Raw genomic sequence first — 16,068 nt, 5'->3', positions numbered from 1 at the left:
ATAAAAATTTATATTTTAATTAACAACAATGATAGAAGAACTCAAAACGAACAATTTGAGCCTACGAAAATGTTTGTAGCTTTATTTTTAGCAAAGATATCGATATTTTAATGGCGCGCTATGAGGCGCAAGATCGGCTCACAGTCAAGTAAGTATTTTTCGACGCTTTATCGATCGTAACTCAGCTTCTACGCATGCAAATGATCTTTTCAAGGTCTCATTTTAAAGCTTAATTAATTGGGTTCCAAACAAAGTTTGTCAAATTACTGTCAAATTATCTTCATTTGTTTTAAAGTTATACTCGTTTGAAGTTATAATTTTCTTAAAAAATTTGTACATTAATTTGTTTATAAGGGTTTTTAATAAATTTTTGTATTAAACATTTTTATACTTTAATTAACATTAATCATATTTTGAGCTTAGGAAAGTGTTCGTAGGCTTTATTTTGTAGGTTTATTTTTGGCCAAGATATCGATATTTTAATAGCACAAATTTCATTTATGGATTTCTTGGAGTTATCTATTCAGAAAAACCTTAAACTAGCGGAAGAACTTTTGGTAAAGGTTCTGAATAACTCAGAAAATGTGAAACCATTTGATGAATTACGCTTTTGTTTATAGGACCATGGAGGCGTTTCTCTTATTGAAGATATGCCACCAACATCGAACTCAATACAATTGCATATAAAACGAGCATTTTATGTGGTGTACACACAATGAACGTGCCTCGAATATACTGCAAAAGGACTTGATCCACTTGCATATGGATACCATATAGATAACGAAACTCTGAAGCCCCAAAAAGTTTTAATTTTAATGCCTTCAAGATCAGATTTAGTACTACCATGTATCTGTAAAAATTGCTGTAAGAACTGATGCAGATGTAAAAAAGCTGAGATTCCCTATATATCTCGATGCAGATACATGAAAGAAAATGTTTGTAAAAATAGTATTAATAAATAATATCAACCTACTTTTTAGTTATATTTCTGAAATATTAGTTTTTAATTTTTTTTTCTCATTTCGTACAAAAAATAGAAGACAAAACAAATAGAATGAAAGGTGATACGAGGTAGAGTATGATGATTTAATTATAAGAATTATGTGATGAAATTTTATTAGGATCTTCAAAAATGAAAAATGAAGATAACGTATATATATATAAATACATAGAAATTACAATTGGCATCGAGAAGTTAGCGCGTGAACCTTTACGAGGTGAGCCAATCTCGCGCCTCAGAGCACGCTATTAAAATATCGATATCTTGGCCAAAAATAAACATACGAACATTTTCTTAAGCTCAAAATGTTCCTTTTAAGATCTTCTATAATTATTGTGAATTAAAGTATAAATGTTTATAGCTCAAATTTGCTTGAAACCCTTATAAACAAATAAATTATTGTACAATTTTTTTAACAAAATTTTAACTTCAAACGGATATGACTTTAAAACAAATAAAGACAAAGTAACTTAACAAACTTTTTTTGGAGGCCTGTTTATTAAACTTCAAAATGAGACCTTGTAAGTCTCATTTTTGTGCGTAGAAGCCGAGTTATGATCGAAAAAGCTTCGAAAAATACTTATTTTGCAATTTGCAATTTGCATTGTGCACTAATTTTACAATATCTTGACTTCTAATTGTTAGATTTAAGTTTAGTAAACGTTTTTTTTTCTTCGTTTTTTATTAACGAACGAATTTTATTTAAAACATTATTTTTTATGTCTTTTATTTTATGAGCCAGAGCCTTATAAACAATTTATAAACAATTTTTTGACCACTCGGATCGAATTCCACCCTCGAAAATCGTAATCAGCAGCCAAAATCCATAAGAAACCGTTGAGTTTGTCCATCAGAATTGAAAAGGACACGGTGACCTCTATTTGGCGCCCAGACTAGAGAGTACCATAAGCACCCTAACCGGTTTCAAACCTTATGAGGTAATCACCAGAGAGTGCATATTTAATTATCTCTGAACAAACTAAAATTCGGGCTGCCAGTATCGGTTCAGAACGAAATAACATGATGACATGGATGTAGTAGCTACATTTCCTTAAGACAAGCGAGAGTTTTATTTTTAATAAAATTAAATTAGACTAATATCAAAAATAAAACTTTATTGGGACCAATTTTCTGATAACAACTTCGTGGTTTATAAAACCAACGAATTGCCGGAGCAAAAAAGGCAGAGGGAGATCTAAAAGTAGCATCTAGCTTGTCCAGCGCGGTAAAATTCCAACGAAAAATGGTCCCGCATACTCAGTAGGAGTAGAACTAATATAAATAAATAATCAATTAAACCGGTTAGGGTGCTTATTCTCTGAACAAACTGAAAAATAAGGCGGCTTTTGTTTCGTATTACAACGAAATGATTATTTATTTTCAATGTTTTCTAAGCAAACCCCAGTTATGTTTCAGTTTTTTACCTATCCTAGAGACGGTGTTACTTTTTTTTTTGAAACACCTTGTATACAAAATGACATTATATTATGTACAAAATGACAGACGAGTTATTTTGAATTTGGCAGATAGGACCTCTATAATTCGTGTAAGAAATATTTATAATATCGTAAAATAGCTCACCAAACGTCATTAAAATCAATTCAATTTTACAATCGTTTACAATCAGATTGCAATTATGCAAAGTATGTTGGGATAGGTGGAGTGTTATAAAAAAATTGGCATCCTTCCATATGATTTAGTTTTTGTTGTGCAAGATTTTAAAGAATTTAAATTGTTTTAAAACAATTTGATTGCAAAATTACTACCTATGCAAAATTACTATGAAAAATCGGTTTAATCGAATTTAATCAAATTTAGTGGAATTTTTTTTTTATTATAAAGATTTTCTAGGTGAATTATACAAACAAATCGGTTTCAGAAAAGGATTGGGATCAAGGGAAATTTTCTTTCAATGTTCCATTTGATTTAGTTTTTGCTGTGCAAGAATTTAAAGAATTTCAATTGTTTTAAAAAAATTTGATTGCAAAATTACTAGATATACAAAATCGGTTTAATCGATTTTAATCAAATTTAGCGGAATATTTTCTTTTAGTATAAAGATTTTCTAGGCGAATTATACAAACAAATAGGTTTCAGAAAAGGATTGGGAACAAGGGAAATTTTGTTCTCAATGTTCCATCCATATAATTTAGTGTTTGTTGTGCAAGAGTTTAAAGAATTTCAATCGTTTAAAAAAAATGATTGCAAAATTACTAGATATACAAAATCAGTTTAATCGATTTTAATCAAATTTAGCGGAATATTTTCTTTTATTATAAAGATTTTCAAGGTGAATTATATAAACAAATCGGTTTCAGAGAAGGATTGGGAACAAAGGAAACTTTGTTCTCAATGTTCCATATGATTTAATTTTTGCTGTGCAAGAATTTAAAGAATTCCAATTGTTTAAAAAAAATTGATTGCAAAATTACTAGATAGGTATGCAAAATCGGTTTAATCGATTTTAATCAAATTTAGTGGAATATTTTCTTTGATTATAAATATTTTTTAGGTGAATTATACATAGATATAAACAAATCGGTTTCAGAGAAGGATTGGTAACAAGGGAAATTTTGTTCTTAATGCTAACATTACCTGAAATATTATGGAAAGTACAGAAACCAATTTACGTCTGTTTCATATATTTTGAAAGGCATTTGATAGGATCCAACATGATTGAGTTGTTTGAGTAGATATCTAGAAATGATTGGAATAGATGATAAAGATCTTAGACTTTTACAATATCTATATTAAAATCAAGGAGTTTTTATTCTGGTAGACGATAAAGAAACAGACACAATTTTCATTCAAAGAGGTGTCAGACAAGGTTGTCTGTTACCCTCAACTTTATTTAACGTGTACTCGAAAATAATATTTTGTGAAGCCTTGCAAGGGCAATGTGGAGTTTGAATTGGGGGAGAAACTATTAACAACATCAGATATGCAGATGACACAGCGATCATGGCTGAATGTATCGAAAATCTTACAGATCCAGTTACTTAGAGATCCAGTCACTAGAGAATGCTTCAATAACGGACTTGGCATAAATACATCAAAGGCAAAGGCAAAGTTACCTACTTGTGGTTAGTAAACAAGACATTTTCTTTTCTTTGGGGCGTAACTACTTAGCGAAATTTAGTATTTAACTTTTTAATTTTTATCTAGGAAAAAGGGCGTATAAGTCAATAATCTGGAACCGTCAAGGTCAGACCTACCGAAAACTTTGGTTACGCGACGTTGTCAGATCAATCAGATTTCAAAGGTTTCTCGGTTTTATAGGTTACCTACTTGTTTAACAGTAAAATTTCCTTCTGCGCCCACCTGTGTCAATTTTAAAACATTTTGTATAATTTCACGGGATTGTACACGTACACTTAGGCCCGGTACTTTATGTCTCGATTAACAGTCGGTTAGTTAACCGGGGTTTAATCAGGACCTCTTTACGGTCTCGTGCGTTGTAATAAATGCAATTACAAGTATTATTATAATTATAAATAAGTATAATAATAATTATAATTGCATTTATTACAACGCAAGAGGCCCTAAAGGGGTCCTGATTAAACCACGGTTAACTAACCGCCTGTTAATCGAGATTAGTACCGGACCTAAGTGTGCTATTTTTCACGGTACGTGTAATATTCATGTTTATTAAAAAAATATTAAATTTATTCTAAATACACAATTATTCATTATTCGACGATTTTATCTGGCAATGTCGCAATGTAGCATTTTAAATCGATACTTACTCTTTGCACCAACGTGTTCAACTGAATTCCCCTCTCCTTGATTTGCCACCTGAGTGACTTTCACGGTTTCAGATGTTTATGTACAAGTGTATCTAACAACTAATATCATATCTACTTACTTGTAAAGCCTCCTTGCATTGTCTTTCCTCCTCCAAGGACATTCGTTTTTCATGTTTTTTGTAATATTTTCTCTTTGCAGCTTGCAGGTTGAACCATGTGTAGGAAAAGGATTTAACAAAAGGCAAAAGTGCCTCAATAAAGGGATGGAATTCGTCCTGCAAAAAATTTCATATTAGTCAGTATGTTCTTTCCAAAAAGTTAATAGAGAAGGACTATTAATTTACATATATCTATTACATTCAACAAAAAATGGTCATTATGCATTGTTTGAAGTTTGCAGTAACAGTTAGGACTAGCAAGAGGATGGACATGATCGTGTGTTAGTATTGTTGCTTTGTAGTCTAGGGACCATAGCTAGGCCACCGCGGCCTTTTCAATTCTGAACTCCTGTTGAGCTGCCCCACTTCCCCCCTTCCTTCCTTCCCCATCCCCCATCCCCCTCCGTCCTTTCCCCTCCCCTCACCATACAGAAATTAAAAACACATAGCGCTAAATTACAAGTTATCTATGAGCTTTAATATCCCAGATATTAAAACTTTTGAGCTCGTTAAACCGAGCAGTAATTTAATATTTTTTGAATTTAATATTTTTTGTAAGGATACTACTACTTTGTCACTACTTAAAAATAGAGGTATTGAACCGATCTTTGCGGCTGAAATACGAGCTATTTATGAGTTTTCGAAGTGATATATTTTCGATTTTTGAGCTCATCCCCTTAACCCGCAAACAACCCTGTAATTGATTCAACTCAAGAGAAAAATGTTGGGAAAAATTAAAATATAATATCGTATCGCGGATATAATTCGTATAGCATATAAATTTTAAGAATAAACTCTTAAAATACGCGCATTTCGATTATTGAGCAACAACCTCTTCCCAAGAGCACCTCCCCATCTTCCCGACTTAAGAGAGAATTGTAATTAAAATTAATAAAATTAATTATTTTGCTACTACATATATCGTTTACTAATTTATGAGCTCTCAAAAAACTCTACGAAAAATTATAAGTTATAAGTATCTAATCATAGAATATTAATTTATATTTTATCTAAATTAATTCTTTAATAACACAAGGTATACAATAATTTATTTACATCGTGTAAATCATAAATTAAAAAAAATTTAATTAATTGCAATAATTTTTTAAATTTCGTTTTTTGTGAATTACATAAATACGTGAATAGTAATAAAAGGTAAATTTTCCTTAAAAATTTTAATCTTAAATTCTATATTACAACACAACATTTCATTTTCTTACATATTATTCTTACATTTTATTTGAAAGGATATGTATAAAATAATTACTGGAATTAATATTTATTCATTTTATAATTATTCGTAATTCTCTCTTAAGCCGAGAAGGTGGGGAGGTTTTTCTTGCGAAGGGGTTGTAGCTCAATAATCGAAATGCACGTACATATTTTAAAAGTGTATTCCTAGAATTTGTACGCTATACGAATTATATCAATGATACGATATATTTTAATTCTTCTCACCATTTTTCTTTTGAGTTGAATCAAATAAAGGGTTGTTTGGAGGTTGAGGGGATTAGCTCAAAAATCGAAACGATGTCACTTCGAAAGCTCAAAAATAGCTCGTAATTCTGTCGCAAAAATCGATTTAATATCTCTATTTTTAATTAGTGGGGGGCTGAGCCAATATTCACTCAGCCCCCCAATATTAAATCCTTAAATTCCTGCGCAGTGTAACGAGCTCAAAATTTTTAATCTGCGAGATATAAATGCTCATAAATAGCTCATAATTTAGCCCTATTTGTTTTTTAATTTCCGCCAGCTCAACAGGGGTTAATTATGATGATTTCGTTTAAGTTTTTATATGTATTTTTGATTGCTGATTACTAATTTCGAGGATGGAATTCGATTCGAGCGGTCAGAAAATTATTATTAACTATTTAATTGTTTATAAGGCTCTAGTCTAGATGGCAAACTAAAAGAGATAAAACATTGTTCCTTAATGACATTTTTTCCTTGAAAAAAAAAACGAAGAAAATGACGTTTACTGAACTTTAATCCAGTAATTAGAACTCGAAATATTATAAAATAGTGCAAAACAAAATTTATTAAATTACTTTATCTTTAGTTGTAATAAAGTTAGGCTCGTTTGAAGTTTTAATTTTCTTTAAAAATTTGTAAATTAATTTGTTTATAGTAAGGGATTTAAGCAAATTTGAGCAATAAACATAATTTATAGATATTATTGAATTAAAATTTAGTGAACGCCATTTTCTTTGTTTTTTTTTTCAATGAATAAATTTTATTTCAAACGCATTTTTTATGTCTTTTAGTTTACGATCTAGAGCCTTATAAACAATTAAATTGTTTATAGCAATTGTTTGACCACTGGGATTGAAATCCATCCTCTAAATTCGTAATCAGCACCCCAATATACAAAAAAACTGGGGTGGACCCATCAAAATTATTGAAAATGTCACGGTGATCAAGTTGTGGTCTCTAGACTATTGGTTGTGACAATAAATATAAATAACACTACTGAGATGCCACGTGCACACACATCTACACAGATAAATAATACAAAAGTGGCTTTATCAAATGAAAATTTGGCTCACAAAGAAAAATAAGAGCTAGCACATACATTCCTGTACATTGTCTTAATATTTTAACGATGCTAAGTATAGTCTTTTTACTACAAAAGCAAGATTACGTAGGTCAAAAATTCTGACGTCAGAGCACTGCCAAGACATTAGAATGTGACTTTTCATCATGGTCTCGTTTATGTCATTACTTGTCAGATATTTTCTCTGTTTTTGTTTACTGGACAAGTAATATCTATATACAGGGTGTCCAGAAACTCTACCGACAAACGAAGACAGGAGATTCCTCAGATAATTTTAAGACAATTTAACCCAATTCATCTAGTCCGAAATTGCTTCCTAAAGGAGCTAGACCTATTTGAAGATGGCGTCTGGTAATTAGTTTGTCTAAAATATCTTCAGAACGCTTCTATTTAGAAGAACAAAAATTGGTACACATATTTATCTTCCAAGGATAAATCGATTCCATTAATTGCAAATTTCTAGTACCGGTCATAGGCGTCCGTTTTGGGTAGGGCATCAGATATATAATAACATAACTTTTTTGTTTTCAATTTTTAAGCACTTTTGAGTCTGGATTATTAAAATGTATGGTATTATAGTACTAAAAGGTACTCTTACTTTAAGTCGACAGGATACACCGTTTTCTATAAAAATCGATTTGAAAATTTTTCGTTGTTTGAATATCAAAAAAAATTTCAATAAAAAAACTATTTAGAGAAACTAAAATTGGTACATTTATTTCTATTTTAGAGATGAATCGATTTTATTAATTGTGAATTTCTAGTACCGGTCATATGCGTCCGTTTTGGGTAGGTCAACGGATATTTGATCGCATACCTTTTTTGTCTTTAATTTTTAAGAATTTTTAACACTAGATTATTAAATTTTGAGGTATTCTAGTATTAAAAGTTACTCTTGCTCGAAGTTGGTAAAATACACCGTTTTTGTTTTTTAAATTTTCAAAATTTTTTTCAAATTCAGGAAACGAAAAATTTTCAAATCGATTTTTCTAGAAAACGGTGTGTCCTACCGACTTAAAGCAAGAGTACCTTTTAGTACTAGAATACCTCACAATTTAATAATCCAGTATCAAAAGTACTTAAAAGTTAAAGACAAAAAAGTTATGCCATAAAATAACCGTTGCCCCACCCAAAACGGACGCCTATGACTGGTACTAGAAAGTCACCATGGATGGAGTCGATTTATCTCTGGAAGATAAATATGCGTACCAATTTTTGTTTTTCTAAATAGAAGCGTTCTGGATGTATTTAAGAAAAACTAATTACAAGACGCCATCTTCAAAGAGCTCTAGCTCCCTTAGGAAGCATTTTCGGACTAGGTGAATTTGGTTAAATTCTCTTAAAATTATCTGAGGAATATCCTGTCTTATTTTGTCGCTAGAGTTTCTGGACAGCCTGTATAATTATTTATTCTAATTAATGATGTCAATCGGTTTTCATCACTAGCCGAAATATATTAATAGTACGCCAAAATATTTGTAATGCTAATTAACGTAAATAAATATTAACTTTTAAATTGACATTTCTCTAGCACAGCTATTCGACACCAATACGAAACTGCCCGATCTTGCATAAGTGTCAACATGGTATTATAATAAGAAAAACGTAATCGCGATTACATTGAGAATTTTAGAATTATATTAATTAAATAACCAAAATCATTTTTTAATATTAATAATATAGATTTTATGAAACAATCCTTTAGGTTAAATACTCCAGAAAATAATAATTTTATTTAAATAAATTAGAAAATCGTATGCTACTGATATGACAGTTCTGTGTTGCTACATTTTTAAATACTTCATTTCGTACACAATTTGATTCGAAATATAGCTTTAAATAAAAAACTGTACTGTTTTTATAAATACCTACATATTAAATATAGCTTAATTTGAAAACTACTGTCATTATTGTTGTGTAGGTTTTTATTTATTACTATTATGATTGTGTTTGTATTGAGAATCATACCAAATCAAAATGCTTCTTTAATAGATTATTTTGAACAAGAACGAAATAATGGATCGTCCTCACATTCCTCGCATTCTGAAGATGCAGAAATTAAGAGCAGAATAAATAAAGCAAGAACGATAATTAAATCAATGAACGGAGTTTTGTGGAGTACCGAGATAGCGGAACAAAGAAAAATGAGAATATAAAACACCATGATTAAGAGTACATTGGTATATGGATCCGAAACATGGAGAATAAAGGAACACCAAAAAAGAAAAATAGAAGCTACTGAGATGGACGCCCTAAGAAGAGCAAGTAGAACATCGAGATTGGACCGGGTTAGAAATGAGGAAGTAAAGCGAAGAATGAATTTACAGGAAAAGGTTGCAGAATGCATTGAGAAAAAACAATTAACGTGGTACGGGCATGTTCAGAGAATGGGGGGCGGAACGACTGCCAAAGAAAATTATGAAATGGATACCCACAAAAAACAGAAAAAGAGGAAGGCCAAGAACGACATGGATACAAGGAGTAAGACGATCAATGAGTGTACGAGGATTAGAAGATGAAAACTGCAATGATAGAAGATATTGGTAACAAGGCATCGGACAACGTCGGAGGACGTTTTAAACCCGAATTTATATATATATATATATATATATATATATATATATATATATATATATATATATATATATATATATATATATATATATATATATATATATATATATATATATATATACGAAATGATGGGGTTCGCTTTGACCATTAACTGTAGAGAAGTAAGTTAAAAAATTTAGATCTCTTAGATTAGGTTTATTAGAAATAAGATTATTATTAGATTTAAAGATCAGAAAGCGTTTTTTTTTTGAATTTTAGCGTTTACAGTATTTAGTTTTGAAATAATATTAGATGATCTATTTTAATAATTATACCTGCACTATGATAATATTGTTGTTAATTTATATATTTCGGCAAGTAATGAAAACCAATTGACATCATTAATTAGAATAAATAATTATTGATATTATTTGTATAGTAAACAGAAACAAAGAAAAATATCTCTGACAAGTAATGATATAAACGTGGTCATGATGAAAAGTCACATTGCAATGTCTTGGCAGTGCTCTGACGTCAGAAATTTTGACCTACGTAATCTTGCTTTTGTAGTAAATAGACTATACCTATTCATTTGCACTGCTTTAGTTTATGATAGGAACTATTTGAACAATGAGCTAAAGAAGTGACTGCAAAATTGATTATGTAGAAGACAAGTAAGCACATTCATAGTATAGAATAATATCAACTATTATTTATTTATCTAAAAAAACAGGAAAACATCTGCAAGGAAGAACATTCATACAGATTTTTTTAGATATCTTCTTCTTTAAGTGCTGTCTTCCAATCGGGGGTTGGATATCATAATCACCACATTTACTATATCTACTGCTGTTCTGAGAAGTTCTGTGGAACTGGATTTAAACCAGTCCCTTAAATTTTTCGACCATGACATTCTCCTTCTTATAGGTACTCCTTCCTCCATTTATCTTTCCTTGTATTATAAGTTTTAGCATTCCATATTGCTGTCCCCTATTACATGTCCTAGATATAATAACTTTCTTATTTTTGTTGTGTTTATTATTTCGTATTTGTTTGACCATTTCTCGTAAAATTTCCGTGTTCATTTTCTTCTAAGTCCATGCTATTCTAAGCATCCACAATGCAAATGACTGTAGCTTATTTACTTATGTATACTTGTCTCAATGTCTAGCTTTCAAGTCCATCTTGCAGTATGGAAAACACATACCATCTGGGTATACCAATGAGCTCTTACTCTTAGTTCTAATCTAAGGTCTTTGTTGCAGAGAATTGGTCTGTGCCCATCGAACTGGCAAGTACCACACGTTACCATCGAGCAGTGAATCATGTTGCCCTTTGAGCACTCTTAAATTTATCTTTTAACATCGGTAAAACGATGAAATCATATTTCTCGATGTAACCTATTCTATAAGGTTGCTAGTTTCATGTATGTACTAAGCAGAACGCACTGAAGATGATCTGGTCTAGACTGAAAACGTTTTGCGAATCCTTTTAAATGACTTTTTAATAGTTTTTCAATAAACTTTTTATACCATTATACAAACGAAGTTTTTACTTGTTCTGTATGAGAATTGTTTTAATTTTTACAAACGCATTTCTTGCTATTTCTATCCTGCCTCTTATTTCTGTCGTTTGATCATCATTGTCTGAATTTCAGGTTCCTAGGTAGATGTATTTATCAACCCTTTCTATCAGTACATTTCCCAGCTGTATGTTTGTTTGTATTTCCCAACTGTCTGTAGGTAATCCTTGTTGTATCCCAACAAGGATTTGGGAAGAAGAAAGAATGCCCGAAGAATGGAAAACTGGATGGATATTTCCGATTCTAAAGAAAGGGGACACTACAAAATGCAACAACTATAGAGGAGTAACACTGTTAAACAGCTGCTACAAAATATTGACAGCACTAATCAGACAAAAACTCTCAAAATACATTGAAACGAAAATAGGAGACTACCAGCACGAATTTAGAGAGGGAAGGTCAACAATCGACGCAGTTCACATAATCACACAGTCAATTGAAAAATGTTACGAACATAATATCGACTTACACATCATTTTCATAGATTTCAAGCAAGCCTTTGACAGCTTAACAAGACCCGACCTAATAGAAGACATGAAAAACCTAGATATACCAATGAAACTTATAAAACTTACGAAAATAACAAAGAAAGGATCGATTGCAGCAATAATTACAGATAACGGTATCACCAAAAATATAGAAATAGCAAGTGGGATACGACAAGGTAACTCTTTATCAACGTCATTATTTAATGTCGCAATAGAAGGAACAATAAGAGCTACAGAAATAAAAGGTACAATTATAACATCCACGTCGCAACTTGTGGCGTATGCTGACGACATAGCATTAATTAGCAGAAACCTGAACAGTTTAAAGGAAGAATTTACGAAGTTATGCAAAGAAGCATCCAAAAGGGGTTTAGAAATAAATCAAAATAAAACAAAATACCTAATATGCTCAAGAAAAAATCCAGTTAATGTGACAAGTTTAAATATTGGTGCATATGAGTTTGAAAAGGTAGAACACTTTAAATATCTTGGAGTCTCAGTTAATGGAACTAATGATAGAAGCATCGTAATCAGTGAAAGAATCCAGGCAGGAAACAGAACCTACTGGAAATACAATAACTTCCTCAAATATAAGATGCTTACTCAGAATACTAAACTGAACATTTATAAAGCAGCAATTAGACCAGTAATCTCATATGGTGCTGAAGTAATGTGTCTGACCCAGAAAGAGGAAGAAAGATTGAGGATCCTAGAGAGGAAAATAATTCGGAGAATAGCAGGTCCACTAAACTTAGGCAATAATGAATTTAGAAAACTCATGAACCACGAAGTAAGAGGACTTCTGAAAGGAGAAGACATCGTCAGATTTATCAAGGCACAGAGACTCAGATGGATGGGACATATAGAAAGGAGAAATCCGGAAGCCGTCATCAAGAAAATTTCCAAATGGAGACCTGTATCAGGCAGACCACGAGGAAGACCCAAAACTAGATGGGAGAACCAGATAGTCGAGGACCATAAGAAGATGGGAGTCAGAGAATGGGTAACCATAAGCAAAAAGAGGAACGAATGGAGAAAAATTGTAGAAGATGCCAAGTCACACAACCAATTGTAAAACCAAAATGTTAATGCGGATTGATTCACCGCGAACAACTGATCGGAAGAACCCAAAGAGGGCGGCAATCACTCCACTAGGAGTGTAGATGCGATGATGATGATGATGTTTGTTTGTATTTTTGTTTTGTTAGCTATTATCATGTATTTGGTTTTTATATTCATTTTTAGTCCGTATTTTTCAGAAAACTGTTTATTTTGTTTAGTAGTATGTAATTGGAGTTGTTCAGCAGAGCTTGCCATAATCACAGTGTCATCTGCATATTTTATAATGTTAATAGATCTTCCGTTAATTACGATTCCTTCACTTTGAGATAGTAGTGCTTCTTCAAAAATGGCTTCACTATATACACTAAATAGTAATGGAGACATAATACAGCCCGGTCTAACTCCTCTTCTGATTTCAATTTCTGGACTGACTTCGATATCTATTACAATTTGTGCTAAACGATGATTTTGAAGATGCGTTTTTGCAACACGTCTTCATTTGTAGAAATCATATCCATCATATCTTAACTAATCATAACCTTAGAAACTGACAAATTTCCACTGACTACTAATTTTCGTTCTGTGTTTTTAATGTAGGTATTTGCATGAATATGTTTTGAACTGTATATATTTGAATGAAATGCTGTTATAAATAAATGTAAAATAACAACCAAAAAGTGAAACAAAGAATAGTATCAGGGTAAAATAATGTCACACACACAAGCTAATATACAGAGATACATTAACGAAATTAAACATAGCTAATATTAATATACAAGCAATAATAATTATAAATATTAATATGCAAGCAATACAAATAAAATAAAAAACATAATTCTACTAAAACAACTTCGAAATATGTGTTTTTAAACTGCCTGAAGAAAAAAACAGTTCTAGTTGGCAATTCTGAATTTATTTTTATCTCTTGTTTTTTATATTGCTCTTCGTTTTCATTTTTTCATTTCCCACCATTAATATCTTCATGCCATACACAAATTCACTTCATACACACATATTTGGGGGGGATTAAGGGAACCAAACCACCATAAATTTTTTATGGGGTGCACAAATTTTACTTTTATATATTTTAAGATCTTCTTGTCATAAGAATGCCACATGTCCATTCTCACTAAAAATCTCTAATAGTTTTCGATAAATCAATTTTAATTTTGTAACTTCAAAGGGCTGTAACTTTTTTATGTGCACTTTTGTAATAAGGTAAGTTATGTTCAATCAAACTATTTTGGTCCCACCAGAATATGTGATTTAATTTTTGACCTGTCTTTTTGTTACACCCTGTATATTATGTACATAGTTTAGTAGAGCATTGGCAGGTTCCTCAGCCTCCTGGTTAGTTATTCTTTTGATTGATACCGTCCCATCATTTTCTTCGTCTTGACTCTCATTGTAGGATGAATTGGGTTTACAAAATTTTTAAGGGTTGGTGGTAAAGTTATAGGGATGAAAATATGTTGGAGACAGATTAAAGTACCAATTAGGCGCCTTCAAGAGAAACATATAATAAACATACTGTAAGAAAAAATAAATACAACGCTAGACGATACAGACAGCCATATTGGAAGCAGCGGAGAAGTGTATAGGAATAAAAAGAGACGGCAATACTGGTTAGATGTAGGAATGCTTTGGCAAGAAGAAACGGGGCAAAACTACAAAGACGCAAAGAAAATATCCAAAATACGATCGAAAACTATGTGGCTAGAACAAGAGAAGTTAAAAAATTGCAGAAAGAAGAAAAGAGAACAGCTGGAGAAGTAATTGAAAAATATAGAAATCTTAATAAACGAAGCGATAAAAAATTTTCTATCAAGAAAATAAGAAATCCAGAGAGACTAAAAAGAATATAATACGAAATAAGTATTGCAAAAAAAAAAAAGAAAAACTAAACAGAGGGGCAGAATACTTCGAAGATCTGTTAGATAGAGACTACCAAGAGGAACTAGAGGGAAATGAGGATTGGCAAGCAGATTAAGAAGGGGCGTGCGAGGAACAACTTTGAATGAAGTCAAAGAAATAATAAGGGACCTAGAAAATAACAAAAGGGCTAGCAAAAGCAAAAGAAAGCTTTCTGTGCAAAATTTGTCTGGCTAATTGACTCACAAGCCAGGGAAATGGGCAGTTCATTTTGAAGGACACAATTTAACTTTAAATATGTACTACATAAAAGATTATACAAAAAATGTGAATGGGACATCAGTGATTCTCAGTTCGGGTTTAGCCAAGGTTTAGGAATAACAGAAGCATAATTAGTAGCAACACAGGTGCTGGTCCAAAATTGTCACGATCAGAGGAAGGAGTTCCTATGCTTTTTAGATTACTAAAAAGCGTTTGATCTTGTCCAACATCACAAGTTAATGAAGATCCTCAAGAAACTTGATATAGACCAAAAAGACATAAGATGCATTGACAACTTGTACGGTATCAAACAGCACAATTAATAATAGTCAATTCTATATCCAAACCCATACATATAAGAAGGGGTGTTCGACAGGGATGTGTGCTTCCCCTCTTTTATTTAACATTTATTCGGAAGCCATATTTCAGGAATCCTTGGAAGATGCAGAGGTGGGAATCAAAGTGAACGGAGTATTGATCAACAACATATGATATGCTGATGATAATGTCTTAATTTGTGACAACATAGTCGATCTTCAAAAACTTGTCACTATAATCGGAGAATCAGAACCTATTTTACTTCAAATCAGGCCCGAGGCACTACATAATTTTCGGGCCCCTAAATATAATTTATTAATAATATTAATTAAGTTAATTAGTTAATATTGATATCAAATTTTTTAATTGTTCTAAGACCTTCTTCTTCTTCTTAACGTGCCCTATCAAGTCCTCTTGACGTTGGCGATTAACATGGCGAAACTGTCTCTGTCTCGAGCTATTCTAAATAGT

At 31.5% G+C, this 16,068-nt stretch overlaps 1 protein-coding gene across 4 annotated transcripts in view; it reads right to left on the bottom strand.

Annotated features, from left to right (window-relative positions):
* LOC114340735 (nuclear factor 1 X-type) overlaps positions 1-16,068 on the bottom strand; it is a 123,685-nt gene that overhangs the window by 63,584 nt on the left and 44,033 nt on the right. For all 4 annotated transcript variants that reach the window (XM_050663180.1, XM_050663181.1, XM_050663182.1 and 1 more), the window contains exon 2: positions 4,866-5,021. In XM_050663180.1, coding sequence (XP_050519137.1) covers positions 4,866-5,021 — 156 coding nt within the window. The remainder of the gene's footprint in view (positions 1-4,865; positions 5,022-16,068) is intronic.

The sequence above is a fragment of the Diabrotica virgifera genome, chromosome 10, assembly GCF_917563875.1.
Source record: "Diabrotica virgifera virgifera chromosome 10, PGI_DIABVI_V3a".
NCBI lineage: Eukaryota > Metazoa > Arthropoda > Insecta > Coleoptera > Chrysomelidae > Diabrotica > Diabrotica virgifera.
Note: the sequence above shows the minus strand (reverse complement) of the source record. Positions and strands in the feature narration are given on the sequence as shown.